Genomic DNA, 21,825 nt, shown 5'->3' on the forward strand with positions numbered 1-21,825 from the left:
GGGGCAAAGGGTAGGGCCAGCTAGGACATCTCTGCTCTCCTCTTGCAGGATGGTAATCACATGAGGAATTGAGCATGTCAATAGGGCTGTTCTGTATCTCAGACATGGTGCCCATGAGTGCCAAAGTCCTCACAAACACCTCTCTTGGCATCCACCAGTCTCCCTGACCCTCCTATTTTGTATTATTATTATTATTATTATTATTATTATTATTATTATTATTATTATTATTAAACTGGAAGGATGACTTGCTACAAAGCAAAGTGTTGTCCTCCAGTGCCATTGTTATTTGGGTTCAAAAGTGCAATTTTGTGTTTAGGAGCTCAGACCTCACCTCTGCTTTTTACTTCGGATCTTGGACAGTTCTTTTTCTTTTAGTCTCATATGTTTGGCTTCTGTGAAATGAGTTTTCCATGACTGGCTACCATGGCAGCTATTTCATGAATGCACAAAGAGCCCCATGGCAGCCATTTTTTGAGAGTGCCCAGGACACTCTCTTAAGAGTCCAAATATGCCCACCAACCTAAGAAGTTGGAGACCCCTGCTGTATGGCTTGATCTTGCCTCTATTTTCAAGTGTGGCATAGCAATATCTCCCTAACATGCTTCAGTGGAAACTGCAGGCAGAAAAAAAGTAAATGGAGGGGGGAAATGCCCTGGTTTAAACTAGGGACAGCTAACTATCCCTCTCACCAAATTACCTAATGAGTTAGTACATGTTAACATCCATAAAGAGACCTTCCATTCCCTGGTTGCCACACTAATACAGTTTGCTTTGTGGGCCCTCTTCCCAATCATCTGAAGAACCTGGTTTGCACACCAGCATGACTGGTGGAAGATCTGCATGGAGTGCCATAATTTACACTAAGGCAACCTTCTCCCACTGGGGGCCTTTCAGATCTTTTGGACTACAGCTCCTAGATAAGTGGGTATAGGACTGCAGCCTTAGAAAACCAAAAATCCCATAGCAATAATACCCTATAAAGCTCCACTAAAGGTTGCCATGTTACTGGGGAGATTTTAAAGCCATGATGCATAGGTTGTTATTCTATCAGTTTGACAATTTGAGATATAGTAATGCCCATTTACCTGGGATGGACCTTTTGCTGATAGGGCTGTAATTTCCTAGACCTCCCACTCAGATCTCTTTTTAAACAAAAACTATTTTACACTTACATTGACTGTCTTCCAGTCCACTGGTAAGGACACCTGAGGTGTTTGTGTGTATGTGTTTAGATAAGATTCATACTTCTGACAAAAGATCATTTGAGCTATCCAAGAACTCTCAGAGAAATGTCACAATTTAGTGTCATTCAAGGAGCACTCGTGGGGGGATGGCACCTGGAGGAAGGCCTCCAGCCTGATGCCACTGCCCTCACCAGAGGGCAGTGGAGGAATACATTTTCAAACAGAGAATAAAAGGAACCGCCACCACAAGCAAATAAGGGGCTCTGAAAAGTCCCCTATTTCTTTTACTCCTTTTTCACTTGCCTTCCAATTTCTGGTGGGGGTGGGTAGATTTCAAAGCTGAAATTTTCTAAAGAGACATTTTGGATCAGCACTGGTACAAAATCAAAAGACTTATTAAAGTGCAGGTGCTATTTTTTGTGGCTCCCCCCCCCCTTAATAGTTAAAGGCACAATCCTATGCATGTTTAGACAGAGAAAAGGCCTACAACTCCCAGCATTCCCCAGCCAGCATGGCTGGCTGAGGAATGCTAAAAGTTGTAGGCCTTTTCTCTGTCTAAACATACATAGGATTGCGCCCTAAATGGTGGGCACTTTGATTCAAATTTGGTAGGCCTGCCAGCAGCTAGATAATATTGCATCAGCAACCAGATCTGGCCTGTGTGACACCACTTGCTCACACCTTCTTTGAGCTCTTATGTTAGACCATGAAATTCCCAAATATATTTGCTATTATTTCTGTCTCAAAGCCAGTCTTCAAAGAATTCAAGAAGAAAATTAGATAAGTCATACACATTAAAGGTCTTGCTACTTTGACTGGAATTATTGCAAAAAGGATGCCACCCTGAGTAAACGGGCGGACATAGTTAATCTGAAAACAGCCTTTGCTGAGTTATCTTCAATGGGTCAATATCCAGTGTTAGTCCAACTTAAGTCCTATTCATTTCAATGGCTTTACTCCAATTAGGACTAACATTGGATACAACCCACTATTTCTGCACTGCACAGATCACAGGCTTACACAATGCTTGAAACAAATTCCTAATTGGTGTGAGAGAATTCAGTCCAATTAAGCTGGCCAAGTTAAACCAGGAATCTTCAGGCTTTATGCTGCTCATGCTTGTTGTTGTTCAGTCGTTCAGTCGTGTCCGACTCTTCGTGACCCCATGGACCATAGCACGCCAGGCCTTCCTGTCCTGCGCTCTCTCCCGGAGCGTGCTCAAGTTCATATTCATTGCATCAGTGATGCTATCTAGCCATCTCATCCTCTGCTGTCCCCTTCTCCTTTTGCCTTCAGTCTTTCCCAGCATCAGGGTCTTTTCCAGGGAGTTTTCTCTTCGCATTAGGTGGCCAGAATATTGGAGCTTCAGCTTCAGTATCTGTCCTTCCAATGAGCACTCAGGGTTGATTTCCTTTAGGATGGACTGATTTGACCTCCTTGCAGTCCAGGGGACTCGTAAGAGTCTTCTCCAGCACCACAGTTCGAAAGCATCAATTCTTCGGCGCTCAGCCTTCCTTATAGTCCAGCTCTCAAAGCCATACATTACTACTGGGAAAACCATAGCTTTGATTAGATGGACCTTTGTCGGCAAGGTGATGTCTCTGCTTCTTACTATGCTGTCTAGGTTTGCCATAGCTTTCCTCCCAAGGAGCAAGCGTCTTTTAATTTCATGGCTACAGTCACCATCTGCGGTGATCTTGGAGCCCAAGAAAGTAAAATCTGTCACTGCTTCCATTTCTTCCCCTTCTATATGCCAGGAAGTGATAGGGCCAGATGCCATGATCTTAGTTTTTTTTAATGTTGAGTTTTAAACCAGCTTTTGCACTCTCCTCTTTCACCCTCAACAAGAGGCTCTTGAGATCCTCTTCACTTTCTGCCATTAGGGTGGTATCGTCTGCATATCGGAGGTTGTTGATAATTCTCCCAGCAATCTTAATTCCGACCTCTGATTCATCCAACCCGGCATTTCTCATGATGTACTCTGCATATAAGTTAAATAAGCAGGGTGACAATATGCAGCCTTGTCGTACTCCTTTCCCAATTTTGAACCAATCGGTTGTTCCATCTCTGGTTCTTACTGTTGCTTCTTGACCCTCATACAGGTTTCTCAGGAGACAGGTAAGGCTGGCTAGAATCATTTCCACCAGCATACATCAGGCCCTAATGTCTACTGTACCTCCTGCTTTGAAGTGTAGGCCACATCTAAACGAAGTATACATGGTTCAATTATAATTTCTCTTTCTCAGGGCACCCAGGGAATTGTAGTTCTCTGGGGAGGAAGAATAGGGATCTCAGCACCTTCATCATACCACAGTTCCCAGCATTCTTTGGTGAAGTCACGGCAATTATACTGGTATAAGACCATTATATGTTTGTAGTGCAACTAACCCCTAATAGCCATTGCACACGTTAGCTAAATCAAACCCTGGTTAGCCACCAATTGTATCATCAACAGGGAGCTGCAGCCCAATGCAGCTCCCTGATTAATATACCTGAATAAGTGTTTGTCAGATTCACATTTTACTTTTTTAGGTGTACACCTAAAATGTTTTTGGTGTGCCAAGGACAAGGGATTGAACCTCAGGTGAGGCAAGGGAGTGGCCCTCAGGCTTGCATGGTGTTCACCGCTCCCTATATAACCTTTAATGAGAGCTAGGCCCAATTGCAGGGCAACACATGAACATTCCCTCTTCTCACAGGAGATGGCAGTCATGAGGAACCTGGAGAGGAAACAGGAAATCAGTGTCATCTGGGGAGGAAGTAGGAAGTTTGTGTTGGCTGAAAAGCAGTATTTAAGGTTTAGAGAAGGAGCCAGGGTAGGGAGGATTTTCTCAGAGCTTGGCTGGGTGCCTGGAAGCTGGTGAGGGGAGGAGAAGGAAAGTTGTGTGCTGCTTAATCCCCCTTCCCTCTGTCTGAGGCTTGAGTCCTGGCCCACAAATCCTGCACTCCTTTCTGAATCCTTCTGTGATTCCACCTTGTAGCGATACAGCCACAATAAAAAGAGGGTGGACAGATCATACAAGCAGGATCTACTTGTGTAGGCATTTCTATATATAAGCCCCAGTTGTCACTCACCAGTGCTTAAACATATGGTTGGGGAAGGCACACAAACCTAAGGCTCACACCTGCATTCTACCACTTAACTATGTGTTCAGGCCACACATGCTCTAGAGACTCTTGTAAAGTCCCTATTTAAATGGTGTGATAATTTAGAGATTTTTATGATAAAAAGTCAAAGCATAGGCATAAGTCAGAGGAAAGGACTGGGAGAGATACAGCTGAATGCTAATAGATCCATTTGGCCAAGGTCACATGCTTCACAGTCCTTGCTTCAATCCGCCTCACAGCAATTAGGGATGTCTCAAAAATATGTGAAATCAATTCTTGAAGGACAAACTCTGGGGCATACAGGCCCTCCATCATACACTGAATACATTATGGCTGATTTCCATCAGGCAGCCTTCCCCAACCTGGTGCCCTCCAGAGGTGTTGGGACTATGACTCCATCATCCCCAGCCAGCATGACCATTGTAGTCCAGCATATTTGGAGGGCACCAAGATGGGGAAGGCTGCCATAAGGTTTTCCTGTGGGTCATACCACAATTCAGCTGTTGCATTCATAGTATTCCCTCTTGTTGGCAATAGTCAGGTGTTTCAGCATCTCGGGACAATACTTATGGGGGATCTCTGGCCCACAGGCCTAATTTAGCCCACGGAGATTTGAACTCCCTCCATGGGCCCCAGCCCTGCCCAACCTCCACCTTTGGAGGCTACCAGGAGCTTGGGGAGGAGATGAGGAGATGAATCCCGGCTGTTATTTCCCATCACAGATGGAAGATAACAAGGATTCCCCTTACTTAGCCTGCTGCTTGCCCTCCCAATCGGGAAGGAGAGTGGGGCATGCTAAGTGCTTCACCTGCCCCACAGTCCTTCCAGTGGAAGAAGGTACAGGGCAGGTGAACTTGCTCCAACCAAGAAACAGCTTCAGTGAGTGTGGGATTTCCCTGTCTAGGGAAAGTTGTTGTTGTTGTTGTTCAGTCGTGTCCGACTCTTCGTCATGGACCATAGCACACCAGTCCTTCCTGTCCTCTAGGGAAAGTTCCCATGCACCAAAGCCAGGGACCCAGTCAAAGCAAAGTGGTGGATCATTCCTCCACCTGGTGCCTTAATGGCTTTGGTGCTTGCTGGCTTTCCTCCGCAGGGTGTAATTATATGTGTTTGTATTTGGTTGTGTTGTATGGGAGGGGGGACTCATTTGAGAGTTATGCTAATTAGTATAAAAGGACTCACCTGATACTGTAAGAGAGGAATGTAAGTTTGAACACCAAACATTACATGGTGTCAGAAGTGCAAGGAAATTGATCAGTTGAAGTCTCCAGAAAAGCTGTTATTTGAAGGTAATGTGGCTGAAAACTGGAGAAATGGAGGCAAGGATTTTAATTATATTGCATAGCAAGTGGAGCTGACAAGAAAATTGAGACGCTTCAAGCGGCTTTATTCCTGCATGGGGAAGGAAAAGAAGCCAGAGAAATATATAACATCTTCCATTTTGATGATGAAGCAGATAAGCACAAGATACAAATTTTGCTGAATAAGTATGAATTATATTGTGCTCCTAAAATAAATGTTACATATGAGAGATATAAGTTCTTTCCAAGGGCTCAGAATGAGGAGGAACCTATTGACTCTTATGTGACTGACTTAAAGTTATTGGTATAGTCATGTGAGCTTAGCCAGCTGTGTGAGTCTTTGATTAAGGATAGAATTGTTTGTGGAATGAGATCAGATAATCTCCAGGCATGGCTGTTGAGAGAAGTGGTTTTAACCTTGGAAAAAGCTGAGGACATTTGTAGAGCAGAAGAAGTGACTGTAAAGCAATTAAAAGGACTGGGATCATCTGAGAAACAAATAGATATTTTGAAAAGTAAAGACAATGTTAAAAAGAAAACTCAGCTGCATAATGGGAAGACTGTGAAACCTGTTTCAAGTTTTGCTTCAAGTTCAAAATATTGTTCTACATGTGGTAACAGCCATAAGATAAGACAATGTCCTGAGTATGGCAAAGACTGTCAAAAATGCGGAAGACCTAATCATTTTGCAAAGATGTGTAAAGTCATAGATGCCAAGATTGTTCACAAGAAGATGCACATGCTGGAGGAAGAAGATTTGCAATATATTTTTATTGGGACATTAACATCTAATAAGTTGGAAGAAGAGTGGACTGTAGATCTTAAAATAAAGAATAAGGATGTAAAGTTTACAATAGATACTGGAGCACAAGCTAATGCTATTTCCTTAAGAATGTATAAGAGCCTTCAGAATGAACATTTACAGAAATCAAATATAAGATTACTTACTTAGTCAGGTGCAAGGTTGGAAGGGCTGGGGAAGTGTGTTGTGAAATGTACATACAGAAGGAAAGAATTTGAGATAGAATTTCAAGTAGTAAATTTTGAAACACAAGCCATCCTGGGTTTAAAAACAGTTACTAATTTAGAGTTAGTGAAAAAAGTAAATGTGTTAGAAAATAAGGAAGGAAAGGAAATATATTAGCATTATATATATTAGCATTATGAAGATGTGTTTCAGGGATTAGGATGTTTTCCAGGACTTTGTCTTCACAACAGTGAAAGGAGAAGTGAAGGGAGGCTTACCCGGATTTTTTCAAAGAATCAGCTTTCATGCACTTTGGTCTGCCCAGGGCTCCACGAGTGAGTGCACCACTCCAGTATAAGTCGCGTCACATAATATACCTCTGGGTGGAGTGGGAGGATTGGCGTAAATGTCATCAGATTGGCAGTGCTGCTCAACCAGTAAGAAAGCCTCCCCCCCCCCATCCAGGCTCTCCTTTTTCCTTCCCCTGATACTCCCGTAAAGTGATGGATGGAAACTTAGCCTCATTGACCACAATGGGTGTTACTTCTGAGGAGACCCTTTACCCAAACTATGCCCAAGTCCACCAATTGTTTTTTTTTATTTCTCCCCCTCTAAAACCACTATCTCACTCTGTCACTATTGTGCGATAGCGCTAATGTGTGATAGTGAAATAGTGAGAGACATGTCTCATAGCTGTTGCTAGACAAATACGTGATAGTTACATAGTGACATCAAAAACCCCTTTGTAGGTGCGATTTTGTAAACCTTCTTTTCTGGATGGGTGATTTCTTTCATTTCTCTATGTCCCTATCACATATTTGCTCTATCACACAAGTGTTCTATCGCTCTATCACACAATTGCACGATAGAGCAAATGTATGGTATAGGCATAGAGACATGAAAGAAATCACCCATACAGAAAGGAAGAAGTAAAAAAAAATCGCACCTATAAAAGGGTTCTGAATGTCACTAGGTCGCTATCATGCATTTGTCCAGTAATAGCTATGCCCCCAAATAGTGGCATAGTGAGGTTGTGAGATAGGGGATAGAGGTATTGCTGGACAAATGCAAAATAGTGACATACTGAGATAGTGAGATGGGGGAGGCATAGGTACTGTCGACAAAAGCTCTATTGTGGTTTAATACTTTAATTTTTTTTAAAGAAGTTAGAGGCTGCGTGGAGCACCCCTATACTTTGCAGGGATGGCTACCAGAATTCAGTGGTATGCAAAGTGAAATAAATGCCATGGGGTAGCACAGAACTCTGATGACCAGCCCTTAAATGGTGGAAACAGCTGGGAAACACAAGTGGGGAAAACACTGGGGAAACACCCCTTGACTGGGGTCAGTGAGGAGAAAGACACACCCCTGGGCAGGGCTACAATGCCAGAGTAAACGCAGAGGCTGGTGTACACCACAACAGAAGGGCAGACAAGCCAAATTAAGGAAAACAGTCAGGCTAAAAGTAGTCTCAGAAGAACTTGGTTTTTGGCACAAAACTCTGGAGTGGCTGAGAGATGGCCACGACATCATGTATCCCTAACAATGTCCAAACACAGCCAACTCAGAGTAAGTTGCTCATGGAGATGCCCCCAGGTCAGTATGTAAACTGAATTTGTGAATTTGGTAGTGTCTTGTCTACCTATTTCTGATTTGAAATATAAAGAATTTAAATTAACAACACTGAAAGATAACATTTTGCAAGAATTAAAGGCAGTTATTTTGACAGGATGGCCAGAAAAGAAAACACAAATTTATGAAAACCTTAAACCATATTGGACTGTTAGAGAGGAATTAAGTGTGTATGATGGTTTAATATTTAAGAACAATAGACTAGTTGTACCCCAAAAGCTGAGGAAATAAATATTGGAATTAATTCATGATAATCATTTGGGAATTGAACTGAGTAAAAGAAGAGCTCAAAATGTGATGTTTTGGCCAGACATGTGTATGCAAATAGAAGCGTTGATACAATCTTGTATGCCAAACTTTCACAAATAATAATCAAAAGGAATCAATGTTACCTCATGGAGTACCAGAAAGACCATGGCAGAAATTGGCAATGGGTTTATTTGAGTGCTATCATCAATAATTTGATTTCTGCTATGTGTACACACCCCTGTTTATTGAGTTATCACACCCTGCCTTTCCTCTAGTGATCAGAAGTCGTTGTTCCATGTTATCATTACAACACTGCTGTGAGGTAGGTAAGAATTAAAGAAAGGGACAGGCCCCAAGTCACACTATAGCCTTCCTGGGTGAGTAGAGACCAAAGCTCAGTTCTCTTCAGTTTAGCATTTCTTCCATCCATTGTACTGGTACACCAATCGCTGGGTAAAGCGAGCTCTTTTAGTTTTAGGAATTACAGGCATAGGAGGAAACACTGGCAAGTCTCTTTGTCTATTTGTTTGGACTTCCTTGGCGTATCAATAAACATTTAATGGTAAAAATAAAATAAAAAAAACTGTATCCAGCAGAGACTCCATTGAAATAAATGTAAGGGCACAGGCAGAAGGCCAGAACAAGAGAAGCTCCTGATAAATTGTGCCCACAGTGTTTGCACTGTGTGATCTCAGGAGAAATCAAAACAAGATGTTTTTGGACCTCTCTAAAAGAGCACACCAGGGACAATGGAAAGGAGAGTTTATGCAATAGCTGTGTCCTCTCACTAGAACAGTCTGCTCTCCTTTTTCATGAAGGTTATAAAAGGCCTTTTAAATATCCACAGCAGAGACACTGAAAAAGGTTTTACAGGGCAGGCTCATAGAAATCCCATTGTAATGGTCTGTAAGTGGATAGCATTGAATAGGGTACAGTGTCCAGATCTATGTTTCTGCTTGGATGTGCAGTAGAAAGAAATCAAGCCAGAAGCCCCTTTTTAGTGTGAATGCAAACAATGGACAAAGGCCCTGTCTATAGGATTTATTTTTCAAGACTGTATTTGTTATAAAAAGGCCATGCAACCTATGACCAAACACAGGACAGGACAGGACAGGAAAGGAAAGATCATAATACAGTAATAAAGGGAAAGTATTACCAATTATCATGTCTGCCTGGCATTCCATTTTCAGTCAGTTTCAAATATATAAATAATACATATATTGTAACTAAGCCAGAGACATCAGGGGATTGTCTCCACAGTTGATTTGCTGCTACCTGACTCCTTTTGGAGGTTTCTTGGGGTACATGATGTCGTAGCCATCCCACAGCCATCCCAGAGCTTTCTGCGGAAAAAACGGATTTCCTGAGACTACTTTAAGTCCGATTCTTTTCCTTAAGTGGGGTTCTCTGCACTATAGTTGTTGTGTGCCCCAACCCTTGCATTTACTTTGGGTATGCTGGTTCTGCCCAGGGGTGTGCCTTTCACCGTGACCCCAGTCAAGGGGTGTTTTCTGTCCCTGTGTTTCTCAGCACAAACCTATTAGTGTCTACTCAGAAGTAACTCCCATTGTGGTCAATGGGGCTTGTCCCCTACATGCGCACTCCTGCAGTTACCGAGATCCCCATAAATTGAAATAGCATATTTTAAAGCACTAAGTAACTCCCCTAAAGGCTGTGAAGCACTATCTCGAAGCTGCATTTCTTTAATGTTTGGTTTATTGCGGTTAGGAAGTCACTAATGCACAGCTTCGATCCTTTGCAGCATCAGATTAGAAAGGGGGCTGGTTGGAGCCACAATCAAGTGTTTACAGGGGTAAAAGCTGACTGGTGTAAGTCCCCTAAATGACAGTTTAAGAGGGAAGGAGAAAGGGGGTAGAATCTGGAGGTGGGGAGCCTCTCTTATTGGTTGAGCAGCCCCTGCCAATCTGATGACATTCCATTCCAATACCCCCATCCCACCCAGACCTATGTTCCTATCAAGCGAATTACAAAGGTGCAGTGCACGCGTTCATGGCTCCCTGCATAGACCAAAGCTGATTCCTTGAAAAATCTGGGTACTCCTCCATTCACTTCTCCTTCTGTTGTCATGGAGATCCCCCCACCCCAGGTTACTTTACCTAAGACTGCTAAATTCCATAATTTAATATGCCATTCCTTCAATTTCAGATTTTGTTAAGTTTTCAAATACTTAGAATATGACACTCAACCTGCCATGATGATGTGGAAGAGCAAATCGCCTTTAACGAAGTCAATAAAATACTTCAGAGTCTAGAGATTAGCTTCTGAACTTCTGAGGAAACTAAGAACACACGTTTTGAGGTTGTTCTCTCCTGAACATGGGTTGCTCTGTCATCTGGACACATGGCAAACTATTAAAAAGAAACTGGAAAAGTTGATGGAGGAAAGTGGGAGCCACTCTTCTTCGCATTCTAGTTACTGAGGAGATATGGCGCTCAGCTCCCCATCTTTCCTCTGAAGCGCATAAACATGTGAGGCTACCTTAGAGTTGAACCAATGGTTCAGCTAGCTATGTGAGATGCTTTTAAATGGAGATTCCATGTAATCAACTCATGATCTTAATATTTATTATTTCAGAAAATTTAATATACCGCTTTTCTTTCTTAAAAAAAGATCCCAAAGCAGTTCACAAAGTAAAATTATAATAAAATGCAGTAAAGCCAATCAATTAAACAATGCAGCAGCAACAAAGCAGTAAACGCTGATCTTATGCCAGCAAAGCACAAAGCATGCATTCTGTCATTGAGCTGTGGCCCTTCCTCTAAATGTTTTAGCCGTGGATCCTCTCCTTTCCCTGCCCGCTAGGATTCGAACCTGATCATGGGATTTGAAAGGACCTGAGGGGCACAAGCCCAGTAAGAGCACCTATGCTAAATGATTGAGCCACAGCCCTTCCTGTGATAAGCCCAGAAGCGTGGACTTGGTCCTCTCCTGATTCTGCATCTATTTTCGTGATGGAGAAGCCCCAGCCTGTAAATGGTCACGTGCAGTCACAATGGACAAGACTGCATGTATCCATCACAGCTTAAATGCAGGCTGTGTTTGTGCCTCAGGATCAAACTAGATGCTACAGGAAACTGGTGGCGGCTTGTCTACTTCCCTTGCTCCCCTCTGTAATAGTACTACAACTTTCTTGCAGTGGCTCAGTAGTAAATTTTGAAGTGCAGGTGGTCATCATGGCAGTTCCCATAGCTATGCCAACAAGAAGAGTCCAAAAATATAGGCAGATCTGTTGTCCCATATCAACAAACCATTTCTAGCTGTTTTCATCACCAGGAGCAAGCCTCATGTGAAGCTAATGGGTCTAAATTGCCCATTCCAGACCAAGCTACTCCAAAATACTTTGTGTTACAACAGAGATAGATCACAACTATATACTGTTGCTGGGGAAATCCATCCCCACCCCACAGCTACTGTGAGAATTGCAGCTACATTCAGAGGGAACAGGGAAGTCTGAAGGGGATGACAGGTAACATCAGTGTCCCTGCCAATCAAAGGGCCCTTGTGCTTTGATCCCACAAGCCCTGGCACCACTACGACACTGTTTTCCCATATCCTGAAGTCATGGCATTCCACATTCCCCTTCCACTATGCTACATCATTGGCTGCCAATAGTGGGAGCATGGAAAATAAAGCACACTGTGATGTCATGACATGAGGGAAACGTGGCACATGGCAGCTGCATTCAGTGGCAGCAACGCTAAGCATGTATCATAACATCCCAAGTCATTGGACCTGAGTTCAAAATGTACCCTGTGAATCAGCTTTGAGTGGGACTACTCAGTGGAGGCTGATGGCGCTGATTTCAGTGGGGCTGTGAATCCATTCTGGGTTTCATTCAGAACCAGCCAGAACTCTAAAGGAGCTATCTGAGGTGCTGAGCCTATTTTGGGGACAATGTTCAGCACCTTGGATAGCTCCTTTGGAGTTCTGACTGGTTCTGACTGAAACCCAGAATAGGTTTACAGCCCCACCTAAATCAGAGCCCCCAGCCTCCACTGGGACTACTTAACTGGGCACCAGCTTGCAAAGTTGATTGGCCCTTTTGGCCTACTTCACCTCATTAAGCAGCTCAGATATGTAACTTTGGTTTGCTTATCTACAAAATTATTAGAAACAAATTACAAAATAGGGCCAGCGAAGGAGAAAAATAGTTGCACAACAACTGTTGGGAAAATGTCCTGTTGATTTCTTTCATATAATAAAGAAATGTGTACACCAAAAATTCCTTTTGGTGTACCCATTTTCCCTAATTAGACATTTAATAATGTGTATTTGTTTTTTCAGGTCACTCCCCAATTACATATTACTTTCCCTCCCAGCCATAACAGCCTTCCTTAATTCTTTCCCAGCGTTGCAGAATTAAGTGGGCTGCAGTCTTAATCTTGTCTCTACAAAGGCCTTGTTGTAAATTCAGTGAATGCTTTCCTTTTGCCGTAATTCACAAATACGATTTGCAGTTGTGGGGCATGGGGAGCAGGGAATGGGGATTCATTCATGGCATTCTTGTAGGGATTGCTTTGTTGGGATTAAAGACCCAAAGCTTTTATGTAAGTACATTTATGTGTCTGTGCATGGTTTGGTCCTTTAAGAAGGTCATGGTCTTAGGCTACTGGAAGAGAGGAGGAAAATTCAGTGAAAAGAAGTGATAAGGGAGTGTGCTGGCTGCAGTGGGGAGCCCAAAATAGGGGGCAGTTTTATTGCACATATGGTTACTTCTGCATATCCCGTTCCCGAAGGCTTCACTGAATTAGAGGTGTTTGTCATTGGCACTGTCCTGCTGGCAGAAGGTAAGCTGGTATAGCATATAGCAACTGGAAGATTCTCTCTATTTGATTACGCAGTTTCAGAATAAAAATTGAGTCGGAAACCATTTCAAAGGGAAATAATGTGCACTTTAACCATCTCTATTTACCATGGACAAGTCCTATTTTGAGGGGTATCTGTTTAGCTTTTGTGGAAGAGGTCGAGGTGGATTTTAAAATGTTGCTAAGACACTGCACACCTGAGTCCATGAGGTTTCAAGTCAAGCCCTTCCTTTGGTCTCTAGAAGATATATATCTGAATGGGAAGTGGGCTGCACTTTACCATGTCCAGCCTCCCCCAACCTGGTGTCCTCCAGGTTGAAAGAAGCTCCATTAGAAAAATCAGCTCCATAATTTAAAATGATTGTTGTATGAGGAGCTCTTGGACAGAGGAGTGAGAAAATGGAAGTGGTAGAGAGTTACAGTGGAGTCCTATGGATGTTTACTCAGAAGTAAGTCCCACTATGTTCAATGGGGTTTAGTGCGAGGTAAGTATGCATAGCCTTCCCCAACGTCAGATGTTTTGGACTTCAAAACTTCCTGTTTTGGCCAATGATCAGGAATGCTGGGAGTTCAAACTTCTGGAGAGCACCAAGATGAGGAAGGCTGCCATAGGGCATGTACATATTAATGCATATGGAAAGACACAAAATGCCAGCTTACTCCTTTCGTTCTTCCCTTTTCCCCAATACTGATTGTAAATGTTGCCAGACATACTGGAGTTGCTGCTGTTGTATAGTAACTAGTATTAGACAGCCTTTCCCTAGCACTGAGAAGGGGAACCCCAGTCCTGATAGAGCAGGTAGGGCCTTTCACAGGAACTGGTAGGCCAGATGGGAAACTCCTGTGGGCTAGATTTGGCCTACAGCCTGCAGATTGCACTTAAAACAACCTTGACTTAAAACAACCCTGTAAGGAAGGGCAGTATTATTATTTCTATATTGTAGTTGGGAGGGTGAAGCTGAGAGGCAGTGGATTGCTTAAGAATCCTATTAGTGATTTCATAGCTCAGATTATATTTGAACCAAGCTCACACTCCTAGCCTAGTTCTCTAAGAAGACCAACTATAGCTGCCAACAAGAAGGAATAATATCATATTTTAAAATGGATCTTAGACTCCTTTCTTGAAGTTCAAGTCATGATATTAGACTTTTGAGATGCTAACATCTGTCTTCCTGTTAAATGCCATTTAATCTTCTCCTAAGACATGCTGTGGATACCAGTCTCTTTTTGTTATAATCTTATGTTACACCAGTAATGTTGCAGAGGACAAAACTGGTAATTGGACACAATTGCTACTTCATTGTTGTTGTTCTTACAACAACCTGCCTGTTTGGTTGCTGTACTCAGCAGGAGATACCCTCCTGGTGGTTCCCAAGATTTCAGCAGTCCAGTCCGTGATGGCTCAGAATAGGGCCTGTAGCATCACAGCACCCACTCTCTGGAATTCCCAACCACTACAGATTAGACAGGCATCAATTCTTCTGACTTTTCGGTGCCTACTGAAAACATAGTTTTTCCCACAAGCATTTCCAGGAGGGTAATTATACAGTAATAATACAGAGTATTTAATTACAATCTTATACTGTACTGTTTTGTACATCGCTTATACCTTTTTATTAATGTAGGCGATTCATTGTTGTTGTTGTTGTTCAGTCGTTGAGTTGGACATAAATATAATTAAATTATTATTATTGTAATTATTATTATTATTACTACTATTACTATTATTATTCCAATTCTCTGGATGATCTAACTCAGTTGATTCATGTAGATATTAAAAAGCGGGACTGAGCATTAATGTTAAACAAAAGCAATAGCCAACCCACAGGCCTTTTTGTGTGTCTCTGCCAAACCACTGATAAAAATAATCTGTAGAATTCCCCCAAGGGGTTTATTGCTCCCCCAAAAGCTTCAGCGTAAAAATCAGTTCACAACCATCTGGGAAGCTAGACAGTGTTTCTGGGATGCCGTTCCAGATGGTTGTGAATTGATTTTTACATTGAACCTTTTGGGGAACAATAAACCCCTTGAGGGAATCCTTTGGATGATTTACATCAGTTGTTTGGAAGAGACACATAGGAGGCCAGAGGGTTATTTTCAGCTGCCCAATATGAAAAATTTAGCTGATTCAACTTGGTTTTGATGAAGTACTGAAATAAGATATGATCCGGAGATCTTATCAGCAACTACAGCCATTCCACTAACTGCAACTGCAAACAACAGCTTTTATCATTCCATCCTTGACTCAGTTTCTATAACAGTTCTATTATACTTCTAGCATTACAGTTTGCTTTTTTGTACAAGTCTAGCTTTACAGTGTTTTTTGGTCATACCAAAATTCTGGAGCAGATTATAAAGCAATCCATCTGTAAGCACCTTGAAAACAATGCAGTGATTACTCGAAGCCAACGTGGATTTGTCAAGAACAAATCCTGCCAGACGAATCTGAGCATGGCAGCAGTGGAGCGCGTGGGGTGGGGATCCAGCAGGTGAATGCCTGGACTCACACACACCCAAAAAAGTTGCCCACCTGTCTTATACAGTTATATAACTTTGCTTATGCAAGCACCTGTCTTATACAAGTTATATAACTTTGCTTATGCAAGCAGGTTTCTGAAGTTGTTTTAACTAGGCTTTCATACCTGAAATAAGGTGGTGTGATTTTTGCATATTCCTCTGTTTCTTTACAAAACTGTGGAAGTCATCTGTCAGTGATAACAGCTCTATTGTCTATTTTATATGATCATGTATCTCAACATGAACAGGGTAAGACAAGAGTCCCCAGTCTTGCTAGGGTTTCTTCTCTCTCTTAAAACTCTTTTCAATTTTCAATTCACTCCTTTAACATGTAAGCAAATCTAAGGAAAAAGTTGTGAATGAATCAGAGGCTTAATCAATGGTTGTTTTCCTAGCATACACAATTGTGCAAAGAAGCCCAGAAAAGACTATTTGTACTATTAACAGAAAGAGGCAGCAATCTGTGTAGTTACATACATATCGAATTAACTAAGAACCCTCCAACTATGATCTTTTTCAAATAGCTGTTCAGTTTGAGAATTGATTTGACTTTCAGTCTAGGGCAGGTATGATGAACTGGTTGTTTGGGGGCTGGATTCCAACTTTATCTGGCCTTTGATGGCCCTCCCTTTTTTGTTTAATTGCGCAGCAGTTCCATGTAAGGAAATGAATAAATGAGTCTCCATGTGAAGGTGGGAGAGAGGATGCAACCAGGGTTCTTTCTGCCTCTCTCACTTTTCCCATGATCTTATAAGCCACACTTCCACAGGGACAACAGAAGAATCCTGTCTGCTTCAGCAGGGGGACGGGGTGTGGACAATGAGGACCAGGGAGGAGCAGCGGGACAGGAGCTATGGCCACATCTTCTTTCACAGCTGAATGTTTGTAAGACAGACAGAACGGTTCTCCAGATTGTAGCCTAGCAATCCTAAAAAGACTGCATCCTAGCATCATTTCCAGATAAGGATCTCCCTTGATCTTGTGTATGCTGACTGGAAAGTAAATCCCACTGAGTTCAATGGGGCTGCCTAAAGCATGCAGGGAAATATTTAAGTCCCATTGCTTCCAGTGGGATTTAAGAATGTCTTATGTCCTCTGGATTGCTTCCAAGGTAGGCAAACACCCTAAATCAGCCTTCCGCAATTTGGTGCCGTCAAGGGCTCCTTAGAGGGCTCTCTCAGTCTAATTTAGTAGCCAAGTCCAGATGCAGACAAAGGGATTCTTTTCAAAGCTTTATTCTTCTTTTACAACTTACAACTCTACAGGTAGCAACTAGATCTGAGCAGCAGCATCCCTATGCCCTAAGTTGGAACAGTTGGTCCCCGTTTGAAAGGCAGTTACTGGCAGACCCCTGAATATAAGGACTAGGGAGAATCCCTCCCCTTTTCCCTTGGATTCTCTGGGCGCAACCATTCTTTGAGCACGAACTATTTGGCGCCGCTCTCTGCATCTGCGCCGTGCATCCCCCCCAGTCTGCTATCTGTGCTGAGTCACTCCCTGGACTGCTTTCTAAACTAGGCATGTGGGTGGGAGGAATCTCCGTCAGCTGTTGGTCCTGGGAAAAAAGGAGCACGCTCCTCTCCCGAAGGAGCGACTGCTCTTCCTCAGCATCAGAACTACTCTGGGATTCTATGGGCTCAGTGTCCACCCTGACAGGTGCCCTCCAGATATGTTGAACTTCAACTCCTATCTTCCCCAGCCTGCAGTTGGAGGACACTAGGCTGGGGAAGGCTGCCCAAAATGTTCCATATGACTTCCCGCAATATGTACAAAACTAGGCTAAGAGCCAGAGAAATACCTCAAGCCAGGGGTGGAGAACCTGAGGCACAGGAGCCAAGTCTGGCCGTCAGGAGATCCCAATCTGGCCCTCCAGGTTTCCCCAGAAGACTGCGTCACCTTCCCCTGGCCCTACCCCTGGCCCCACCACCACTGCTCATTTGGTGGTTTCCTGGCCATTGGGTAGTTTTTCCCCCAGCCAAAAAGGTTGAAATGCTTAGGCTGAGTCATGGGCAGTAAGAGTGTTAAGCTAAAATGTGCTGGGATTTTGGCCCCACGCCATTTTGCCACTGGCCCCACCCACCACTGGAATGTGGCCCTGAGAGCTTCTCCAAAATTGAATCTGGCCCTTGGGCTGAAAGAGGTTCTGCACCCCTGCTTTAAGCATACCTAGAGGCCTGGGTATTCGGCCATTTCCCCTTTGAGCAACAGGTCCCCATGTCACATTACATGCAGCTTTCGAAACTCAGCTGAGCTTCAAAAGCAGTTTACCATGTGGTGGACTGTTGGGGAGGACTGTTTAATAAAATACAAATCCAAAGCTTTCTTCAGCATGAGGAACTGAAGAAACGACAATGGAAGGAGAAGGCAATTGTAGCTTACCCGGATTTTTCAAGGAGCCAGCTTTGCTCCACGCAAGGTTCCATGAGTGAGTGTATCCCACCAGTGAAAGTCGCTTCACAGAACATACTTCGGGGGGGGGGGAGTGAATGTCATCTGACTGGCAGGGGCTGCTCAACCAATAAGAGAGGCTCCTCCCCTCCAGGCTCTCCCCCTTTTCTCCTTTGAGAATAAGAGAAGCTTCCCCACATTCTAGGGACAAGCCTCATTGACCACAATAGGAGTTACTTCTGAGTAGACAATAATTGGTTTGTGTTGGGAAATACAGGGCAGACTCCTTCTCTCTCCCCACCCCTTACTTCCTTAAATATACAATCCTTTCCAGAGCACAGTGCTCTCACTGCCCTGCTTCGATCAATTGAAGCTTCGAAGCTTTGACATCAAGGCTCCCTAAATGCGTTATTTCGATTCATGGGAATCTCAGTGTGCATTTTGGGAACAAGCCTCATTCACCACAACAGGAGTTACTTCTGAGTAGACACACATGTGTTTGTGCTGGGAAAGGCAGGGAGGGGAAACAAAGTGGGGGGAACCAACTCCTTTTCTAACCTGATGCTGCACAGGAACGAAGATCTGAATTAGTTACTTCCAAAGGCAATAAACCAAACCGGGAAGAATCGCTGCTTGGGGAAAGTGCTTTACAGCCTTTAGGGAATTAGTGCTATAAAATGTGTTATTTCAGTTGAGGGGGATCTGTGGTGTGCCCATTCAGGGGACAAGTCTTATTGACCACAATGGGAGTTACTTCTGCGTAGACACTAATTGGTTTGTGCAGGGACGGGAAACACACAGGAAACACCCCTTGACTGGAGTCATGGTGAAAGGCACACCCCTAGGCAGGGCTAGCATGCCCAAGGTCAATGCGGGGGTTGGGGCACACAGCAACTATACTGCAGAGAACCTGACTTAAGGAAAAGAATCAGACTTTAAGCAGTCTCAGGAAATCCATTTTTTTCTGAGATAAGCTCCAGGATGGCTGCTGTATGGTTATGACTTCATATATCCCTAACAACCTCCAAACGCAGCCAACTTGGACTAAATCACTCATGGAGACACCCCACTGGTTATGTCGTCTTTGGATCCTGGTCTAGTTCTTAGGGTGGCCAAAACAGAAGAAATGCATCCTCCAAAAAAGGACAAAAGGGCCACAGATTTGCGTAATATTTTCACATGCTCTGTGTGTGTGTGTGTGTGTGTTTATTTTTTTAATAGAAATACAGTGTGTCTCCCCATAATGGCGAAGGCTGTGAACAGGTGATCTGTGTGCTTGTTCAGTCTGCTGTCCAGGTGCTGACTCTTGATGGGCAATTTTTAAGGCCCAGTTCTTCCTTCTTAGGGTTCTTGAGCTTTAACTGGACAAGCTTAGACTGGACTAAGACTGGACAACCTTTCAAACAGAAGATGCTACACATAGAGGACTGCCCTCTATAAAGAAGGACACATGGCCACCCCAGTTTTTTATTTGCTGAGGTTTGTTTTGGAACAAAATGCCTATCTGGACAGTCATATGAAATGTGCATTGTGTACAAATGAGAGAAATCCTTTTCTGGAAAAATGGTCACGCTAAAACCATGTAAGCATAAGTTTCCATATTCACAAAGTACCTGTTGTAAGGACGATAAAAGCATTCTTCTTTCTTTCATGAATCGGACAGTTTGTAGAACTTATGGTGGATGGCTGCTGTCATTTGCTTTATTAAGGGAATTTGGAGAGAGGCTGCACTCAGAGCTACTTTCTCATAATTTTCGGTCAGTGTCCATGCATGAACTGGCCCCTTAAGAAGGGAGCTGCCTTGGGCTTGAGAGAGAGTCTGTCACAGAGAATTGGCTAGTCTCCTGATGAGGCAGAGCTTTGCTTAGTCTAGCCTTACTGCTACAAAGATGGCAACATCTCACCCTCTCCCAGAAGGTTTCTCTGAACTTGAAGTATTTGGTTTTGGCACAGTGATGATGGCTGAAGGTAAGCTGGGATGGGGTGTAGTGGGACAGGAAAAATCTGATCAGAGCTTCTCCTTGCTGTTTTGTTTCTTCACTCAAGCAAAAAAGAAGATGAAGCATCTGACAAACTAAAAAAAAACACCCCACACAACATTTTCAATAGACCAGTATAGGCTTCGGGGTAAATGTTGTTACTATGACTACACCATTGTTCATTATGCCTTTATAGAACAGGGCAGAGGTTGCTTGGTAGTTACATGTTATGTAACTAGGCTATTGAGGAGTACAAGATAAGTTTGCTGTTCAATGAATTCGGGGAATAAAGATCTTTGTTATGTTTCTTCCATATGGACTTGAAAAGTGATTTTGCATTAGGAGGCAAGGTTTATACAGCTAGTTCATAGATCGTACTATTTACTCTATGAGTAAGTCTTGTAGCTTTTCAGTTTTGCCCATTTTATTGAAAATCATTTGTAGTTTTATATAACAGAATGCCTCAGGTATGGGCAGTCATAAGCAAGTGTCCAAAACAGGGAATACATCTTCACTTGATTTTAAGCATGTTTCACTTACAAAAGAAAACCATTCTGAAAAGTCCAGCTAAATGGACTTCCCCTACCCATTTTTCACATAATTTTACAAATCCTCAAATTCTCCACCAATAGTGATTATTGTAAGAATTCTAGTACACTTTGCAAATGCATTCACAATGGTCATAAAACAGCTGAATGTCCCAGCTTCAGAAACAGTTGTGTTAGTAATAAATTAGCAGATGCCCCATGAGTCCTGTCCTGTATTATCATCTTTTCTTCTGTATTTATTAATTTGTTTTTATTCTTCTGGCCTTTCTCAGAAACCTGTGAACTTCGTAGCAGCTTTCATTTTTTTTACCGTATCGTCCATTGTTGTTCATAAAAACAGATAATTTCCTCAGTTTTTTTTTTAATGAGAACTGAAAAATGGGGCACAACCTGGTCAAAGTTTTAAACACACTTTTATTTCCCATTGAACTAGAAATTCAGTGCCTAAAAAACATCCATCCATCCCACTGAAATCAATTCAAAGTGCTTAACGTCAGCTGGATTGTGCTCGATGTGTGATGGTTTTATGCATGTGACATTTTATGATGATTTGTGCCAAGCCAAACGTGGATGCTATTCCTGTTTATATATTTTCGTTTCATTTTAATGATCAAGGAGAATGGTTTGATTATTTGGCTAGGTTCAGGGAGGAAATGGGGATGCAGACTGATAAATGTAATCATAGTGAAGCTGTTGTTTTTGTTGTTTTTCAGGATTGTCCTATCTATGAAAAAGAGCAATGTATGTCTTTTGTCCACCATTAAAATCTTGCAATAAATGTAGTGCATAATCCCTTCAAAGTTGAATTGACTTCCATGGGAGGAAGTTTGGCTGCAATCCTATGCACAATTTCCTAGGAGTAAGCCCCAGTGAAAACAAGGAGACTTACCTTTGAGTAGACATGTGTAATATTGCTGAAAACCACATGCACTGACTCTCTGCTTTAAATCAATGGGACATTAAAGTGTTTTACTTTGGATGCACCATGTGCCAGGTTATAATAGTCCATCAGCAATGAGCATAGGGTTGGATCCAGAATGGCCATTCCATGAACAGAAGGGCTCCTTCTGCTCATGAAACAGATTGAGATCCAGTGGAGGCTTCCCACTGGAGAAATGAGGGG

The 21,825-nt window shown here is 42.8% G+C and overlaps 1 protein-coding gene across 2 annotated transcripts in view; it reads left to right on the plus strand.

Annotated features, from left to right (window-relative positions):
- The window catches only part of RGR (retinal G protein coupled receptor), an 80,036-nt gene that overhangs the window by 43,651 nt on the left and 14,560 nt on the right, over positions 1-21,825 (plus strand). The window contains exon 1 of one of the 2 annotated variants that reach the window (XM_084841871.1): positions 19,997-20,143. The exons of the other annotated variant lie outside the window; for it this stretch is intronic. Within the exon in view, the coding sequence (XP_084697997.1) occupies positions 20,065-20,143 (79 nt within the window). The 5' untranslated portion in view covers positions 19,997-20,064. Of the gene's footprint in view, positions 1-19,996; positions 20,144-21,825 lie in introns of those variants that run through there. 2 annotated transcript variants of the gene reach the window in all.

This window comes from Heloderma suspectum, chromosome 3 (assembly GCF_057233095.1).
Source record: "Heloderma suspectum isolate Gila_16-S chromosome 3, 16-S_ref, whole genome shotgun sequence".
NCBI lineage: Eukaryota > Metazoa > Chordata > Lepidosauria > Squamata > Helodermatidae > Heloderma > Heloderma suspectum.